We start from the raw sequence: 7,636 nt of genomic DNA on the forward strand, positions 1-7,636 counted from the left end.
TAGTGAAAACAAATGAAAAAAACAAAAGTTAAAATCCCAAACTGCTATATTATATAGCGGTTTGAAATAAAAATTCAAACTGCTAGGTATTTTTAAAAAAAAAAAATTCAACAACGTATTTATTTGTGGTAAAATGTATTTAAAGTTGGTTATTAATAAAAATGTCCAGTTTAAATTGGTCTCTTAGAGCATCTCCAATCCAGCAATTGAAATTAATTGTTAAATTAGCAATTATGAAAATTTTAAAAATTAAGCAATCCACTCTTACATTGGTGCAATCAACAAAACAATTGAGAATTAAATATTTGACCAATAAGAATTAAACATTTGACCAATAAGAATTAAACATTTGGCCAACTCATCTTTAGAAAATGATTTCTAATTAAGCAATTTTTTTCAACAATTGCTAAATAAGCAATAGCCATACAACTCAGCAATTATAAAAATAATTAACACATCAGCATAAACAATCCATAAAAAATCACTGTTGGAAGATGCTCTTACATCTTCCATCTCTAACCATTTTTTTTCATCAAATCCAAACGGTCTGATTTTTTACATTACGGCGGCTGTGGAGTAACAGGGGTACGTGCAAATGCAACTGACGCTGGGAGAATCCTCGAAAGTCGAATCAAAGTTCCCATTCCAATCGAGTCCGACTTTTCGCTCGCTAGTTCTTACCAGCACACTAACGACTCTCTCTCCCCGTCCAACATGGTGGTGGTGGATCTATCGGAGTTCGGGGAGGAGACATTCGATCACAAGCGATGGATCAACGCCTCCATTAACTCACACAGGCTCCGCCGTGCTTCGTCCACGGCGGAGGCGGATCCGACTGAGCTAGGGGCGGATGACGGGAGGCTGATGTCGGAGCTGCAGGATGCGCTGCGCCAGGAGGCTGACACTGTGGGGGCCGCTGTTGAGAGAGATAGCGCCGATGCATTGAGGAGGGTTCCCATGGCTTGTAGGGACGCCATGAGGCTGAGAGATGACGCCATTACTATACGATCTCTTGTTTCATCCCTTCTGTCGTCTCTCAGACAGGTTTGTGTGTTTTCTCTCTTAGATCGGTAAGAATTGATAGCAATGGGATCTGGCTTCAATTGGTCAAGCTATAGGATGCAGTTGTTTGATTCATTTTTCTATGTCACACCGGAAGGGTACTAAGAAGTTTCCATGACATTCTGGTGTACAATTCCAGCAAACATTTTATACTTAGCCACTGGTATCGGATCAAACTCATAGCGGTGTATTATCCAGGACATTTTCAAAGATGGGCGAAGTTAAGCAATAAGTATGGCGACCACAATATTATTTGAAAATATTAAACCTATAAATCAAACAAGCGAATAAGTAAGATCCTCAATAATGGACCACACTTAAGTCAAAACTAAGGTAAAATAACACAAAAGTGCGTTTCTACACATTGGCCTTTAGGTCTCTCGTTTTGATTAGATACTTGGGTTTATAGTTTGTAGAACAACAGCTGGTTTTGTTATAATTAATACTAATGGTAAATTCTTCGGAGGAAGCAGTTTGTTTGAATAAAAATTAGCATCGGCAACTTAAAGCTGAAAAGAAAGAGTATTAATTTTTGACCAAAACTTCTCTTTTACCTTGTATTAGAAGTAATGACCATTCAGAGTTTTTAGTTGAACGAAAGATGCGTATATTTTCTGCCTGCAAGAAGGGAGGAGATGAAAGCACAATGTCTGCAACAACCAACTTTTTTTGTTAATTCATGTTTTAAATGAGATGAGATCCACAAGAATGCTGCCTAACAACTCCACATCTTACAACATTGTCCTTAGCTGTTACCTTTTAATTCAGGGGTGGATCTTAGTGTGCTCCAAAGGTGGCTAAGCCACCCCCATGATTCTAATTTTTTTTTTATTATGTATGTTAAAATTTAATTTAATTTTCTCTTTTCTTTAAGGTTTTATATACTTTAGCCCCCTTATATAAAAATCAAATGTTTACTTATAGCCTAGCGGTTAAAGTTGCTCGTTAGGATGTGGGAGAACTTGGGTTCAAATCCCAACTCCCACATTATACATTTTTACATTTTATTTTTCAGCCCCCCATCTAAATTTTCTAGTTCCACCCCTGCCTTTTATTGTCTTACCACATCAACTTTGATTATTTTGACCCTCAGCTTATTCCTGCATCATCAGATCTGGTAAGAATAGAGGGTGCATACCGGCACCACATTTAACTGATTCAGTATAAGGTTTGAAGAATGACGTGCTCACTTGAACTTCTATGAATCAATAACAATATTTGATACTTTTGGTCAGGCCGAGGGCTCATCAGCTGAATCGATTGCGGCTCTTGCTGAAATTGACACGGTGAAACGGCGCATGGAATCAGCATACACCACGTTACAGGTACTTCTTATGTTGAGAAACGATAGGAGCACTGTCTTATCCTTAATATAATTCTTGATATTAACTAAAAAGTTGTGTATGTTACTGGCATATGATCCACATTTTTTTTGTTGCTGTTCTTCTTCTTTTCATATTTTCTTCTACTTCTTATTTCGTTTTTTATTTTGGGCCTAAAAAGGATGCGGCCGGACTGACAAAATTGAGTGCTAGCGTGGAGGATGTATTTGCAAGTGGAGATCTCTCTCAAGCTGCTGAAACACTTGCTACCATGCGACATTGCTTGTCAGCTGTTGGTGAGGTATATTGTATCATCTCCAAATTTTATCCAAATCTGATATTAATATAGGTTTAAACGAAAATCAATTTTACCCTTCAAAAGATGACAATTCTTGCATGGCCTTCAAAAACATGGAAAATACATGTGTGCCCGTAATTCCTGGATTTCTTTAAAAATGCCTCTCCATTATGTATGTTACTTGAATACTTCTATAACAAGAAACTGCGATGAAGGTAGCACATATTTGAATTAAATGACAAAGGATAGCTGCAGGAGATAGTTGGGGATATAATTATTTTTGTCTTCCTTTGTACATGTGCTGATTTTTCGCTTTGACAGCAGTGATTTCCATTTTTGAATAAATGTCATAAAAAAATACTTGCCTTATAATTTGGGACATGAAATTTTCAGGTGGCAGAGTTTGCCAATGTGAGAAAGCAATTGGAGGTGCTAGAAGATAGGCTGGATGAGATGGTGTTGCCTCGTTTAGTTGATGCTTTAACATACCGCAAGGTTTGTCACAACATATCTTTATGTTCTTCTGTATAGTAGCACTTGATACCCATACTGTTTTAGTCAAGTTCTAGTTCAGGCTGGCTGTCATAATTTGATTTTTAGTTTTTTTTCTTGTTTTGTTGTTGTTGTTGTTTTTTGGGTGTTTTAGTGTTTTTGTCACTTATTGATGTATACATAATTGTATAAACATCAAGTTCTGAGAATCTAGTTCGTTATATGATTGTTCCTCACCTTACCTTAGTTCCAATGATGTATATACTGTATACTATACCAGCTTACAATTTTTCTCTTGCAAACTTTTGTTTCCGATTTAGGTTGATGCAGTTCAAGATTTGAGGGGTATACTTGTCCGGATTGGGAGGTCTAAATCACTGGAGTTGCAGTATACTAAGATACATGTTAAGCCTCTGAAGAAACTATGGGAGGATTTTGACATAAGACAGAGATCTAACAGACTAGAAATAGAGAGGCATGGTGAGAGTGCTGGTACGGTCTCCTTTTCTAGCTGGCTCCCAAGTTTCTATGATGAGATACTCCTTTACCTCGAGCAAGAATGGAAGTGGTATGTTTATGTTTACATCTTAATCTTGGTCAGTGGTCAGATTCTGATTCGGGACCATGATGTACTAGTGTAATTCGTCAGTACTTCTAGAGAGGTCCCAGTTTGATTATTTTTTCCCCTTTTGTTGGGTTTTTCTCGGCCCGTCATGCTACGGACTGGTTTCCACTGATGCTGATTACGTTGTTATAATTTTGCTATTAAGTATACAAGTATTTGGGTGAACTGTCGGACTATGTTTACTTTATACAGGTGTTTGAGTGCTCTTCCTGAGGATTACAAGTCTCTTGTTCCAAAGGTGTTAGTTGAAACCATGACTGAATTGAGTTCAAGCTTTGTTTCTCGTATCAACCTTGCTACTGGTGATGTAATTCCAGAAACAAAAACTTTTGGAAAAGGTCATTTCTGGAAACTTGAAATGAAAAAGTTTAATTCTTTTCTGTAACTTATTTTGTAAGCTACTTAATTTCAAACTGTCCTTCACTTGCTGGTGGTCAGTGACGTCAGTCATTTGGCTGAATTTTTTTTATTTTGTTTTTTTTTTTTTTTTTTGGGGGGCGGGGTGTTGTCCAATTTAGTTCCTTTTTTTTGTTGGTAAATGTAATATCTCATATCATGATGGTCCAATTGTTGCTTCTCAGGTATAATTGATATTATATCCGGCGACTTGCCAAAAGGAACTAAATTGCAGAGTACGCATCTTGAAGCCTTACTTGAGCTCCACAACATGACCAACACCTTTGCCAGGAATATCCAGCACTTATTTTCTGATTCTGATCTCCCTATTCTACTTTCCACCCTAAGAGCTGTTTATTCCCCTTATGAAACCTTCAAAGTTAGGTGGGTTGTCTTTTCTCTAGGTAGTATTGTAATGACTCCTTATGCACTATGAAGACTTAATAATTTTCTATTGTTGGTAATTGGATTAAAATTGCCATCATAGCTTAGATAATAAATGAAGGGTGTACCTTTACCTAAATCCAACTTCAGAGAAACTTTGTAATAGCTTGTGCTACAAGAGAGTGTTTGAGTTGGAATATATTCTCTGTCTATATTTTCCAATTCAAGTAGGTTTTTACCGGGGATACTAGAAACAAAAATTGATTCCCACAGGTATCTCCATATACTCATGTGAGAAGTGGCAACCTGCACAGGTCCTGGATGGAACCCTAGTGCTACATTATTATATTTTTATAAGCTAATTCTTGCACATTGTCTTTATCAGGTATGGTCAAATGGAGCGTGCTATTCTCTCAGCTGAAATAGCAAGAATAGACATACGTGGGGCTGTGGCACGTGGGGTCGGTGCACAGGGAATTGAGCTGAGTGAAACAGTAAGAAGAATGGAAGAATCTGTTCCTCAAGTTATAGTGCTTCTAGAAGCTTCAGTGGAAAGGTGCATCACTTTTACTGGTGGATCTGAGGCTGATGAGCTCATACTGGCCCTGGATGACATCATGCTTCAATACATTTCATACCTGCAGGTAGATTCACATAACAAAGTATCGGTTGCTGCAAGTTTGTGGATTGCTGCCAATTGTTTTTCTGCTTTTCCTTACCCGACTCCTTTCATGTTCAGTGATTAATTGTTAGTCAGATTGAAAACTGTTGTACACAGATGACGGTTAATTGGAGCAAACTTGGTTTAAATTTAGGTGTCACTGTGGTAAAATTGCATAACTGATGTTGACTAAATTGGTGATGATTTGACTTTCAGAACACTTAAATTACAGGAAACTCTGAAATCATTACGTACAGTGTGTGGGGTAGATACATCCAGTGTGACACACACTGGCGATGCCACAAGAAATCAAGCTGCAAAGTTAGCTGAAATGGTGTCAGAGGAGGAAGAATGGTCGATAGTACAAGGTGCTCTCCAAATCCTTACTGTGGCCGATTGTTTGACAAGCCGAGCCTCTGTGTTTGAGGCCTCTTTGCGTGCAACTCTGGCTAGAATAGGCACCAGCTTGTCCCTTTCAGTGCTAGGTACTAACTTATTGGAGAAGTCCAGGGCAAATGAAACTGGAGAGTTGTCGCTTATGGGTAAGAATGGGGCCCTTGATGTGGCTGCTTTGCATCTTAGTGACATGCCAGAAAAGGCTAAGAAGCTTCTCACTTTACTGGAACAGGTACATCAATTTGCAAATTTGTTGAGGATAGTTCAAGCAACTACAGTACAAGCTGGGTTATCAATTTTCAACTTCTGAATTTTATTGTGAATTTATTCATTAAAGAATTATTGTGGTTTATTTATGAACCATGACTAAAAAAAAGTTATCATAGTGCAAAAAAAAAAAAAAAAAAAAACCACAAAATTGGGTCTGGTTCAGAACTACCAAAAGTACTGCTAGTCTTATGCTTTTTGTTCTAAATCTTCCTCTATCGACACGCAGTCAAAGGATCCGAGATTTCATGCTCTCCCTCTGACCTCACAAAGAGTTGCTCTATTCTCGGATACTGTAAATGAACTCGTATATGATGTACTGATCTCCAAGGTGAGGCAACGTCTAGCAGATGTGGCCCGCATGCCAGTCTGGTCGTCAGTGGAGGAACAGAGCACACTCCCTCTGCCTAGCTTCAGTGCTTATCCTCAAGCATATGTAACAAGTGTGGGAGAGTATCTTCTAACTCTGCCTCAGCAGCTTGAGCCGCTTGCTGAAAATGTTTCTGGTGGAAATGGAAGTGAAACAGGAAATGAGGAGGCACAACTTTTTGCAACTGAATGGGTATTCAAGGTACGGAGGATTATTCTGTTGGTTGCATTGTTTACGCACCTTGAAACTTCCAATATTTCAGATTACACCCTTTTATATGCCTCTCCAAAACTTAAAAATTCATTGAATGTTTAATATGTTTCTAACTTCATATATGAGTTCTTTAGTTAAAGTTAATGACCTTCCAGTAAAATTGTCCCACCAGTTGCTGCTATATAAGCAAGAAAAATAAAAGTCAGCTACAATACGGGAAAGGAGTAAATGATATATTATTTAATTTAATAATTCATAATCTTCAATAAGTAATGGATGCTTATCTTGAACAAATAAGGAGGAGAAACAGTGCTTTGATAAACATGGGGCACATTTGAAAAAGGAAAAACTGAAGAGCCTAAAATGTTCATAGTTTAATTCAGACTGACATTTAGGAGGAACTTGTTTGAATTCAAACCGACACATATGAGACTTATAGAGCCTCGGAGAGCACAAAAGCGAATGTTGCTGTTTTCATTCTGAATATTACCATATTGTCTCTAAAAACTGCAACTAAAAATTAATAAAATGTATTATAATTTCAGGTGGCAGAAGGTGCAACAAATCTTTTCATGGAGCAGCTAAGAGGAATCCATTACATTACTGAGCGTGGGGTTCACCAGCTCTCTGCTGATATAGAGTATCTGAGCAATGTTCTAGCTGCTCTCTCCATGCCAATACCTCCTTTTCTTTCTACATACCACACAATTTTGTCTACACCGAGAGACCAAGTTCGTGATCTCATTAAGTCTGAAGGTGGGGCCCAACTTGACCAACCCACTGCTCATCTGGTGTGCAAGATTAGGCGCATCTCCTTGGATTAATGTAAAATAGGAAACAAGAAAGAGACTGCTTTTCTCGTTTGGGAATTGGGAGGTTCTTGATTTGGTAGACACTTGTAATGTTTTGTTTGTTGTTTAATAATATAGTGTTCTTCTGTAGTCTGTACACTCAGTGTCCAGTCTGCACGCATGCACAAGGTATAATCCTCCCCCACCCCCTCCCAATTAGAATGGAAATCATTCTATTTTCAAGTTCAACTTGTGAAAAAATGTTTTGGTCGATCAGCAAAAGGCTCGTTGAAATCAGCCATTTTGAGTATGCTGGCTAAAAGCATGCTCCATAACTCATCGTGTAAAAAGGAAAGGGG

General features: G+C 38.0%; 1 protein-coding gene across 1 annotated transcript; it reads left to right on the top strand.

Moving 5' to 3' along the window:
• The first annotated feature begins 576 nt into the window (after positions 1-576).
• On the top strand, positions 577-7,432 carry EYE (conserved oligomeric Golgi complex component-related / COG complex component-like protein). The gene is made up of 11 exons (XM_078317887.1): positions 577-1,044; positions 2,298-2,387; positions 2,566-2,685; positions 3,076-3,177; positions 3,495-3,742; positions 3,992-4,137; positions 4,381-4,579; positions 4,965-5,223; positions 5,473-5,868; positions 6,133-6,474; positions 7,032-7,432. Exons 1-11 carry the CDS (start codon positions 715-717, stop codon positions 7,308-7,310), a joined length of 2,511 nt encoding a protein of 836 aa, XP_078174013.1. The 5' UTR covers positions 577-714; the 3' UTR covers positions 7,311-7,432.
• The last annotated feature ends 204 nt before the right edge of the window (positions 7,433-7,636 follow it).

Source organism: Carex rostrata, chromosome 16 (assembly GCF_964058835.1).
Source record: "Carex rostrata chromosome 16, lpCarRost1.2, whole genome shotgun sequence".
In the NCBI taxonomy this organism is placed as follows: domain Eukaryota; kingdom Viridiplantae; phylum Streptophyta; class Magnoliopsida; order Poales; family Cyperaceae; genus Carex; species Carex rostrata.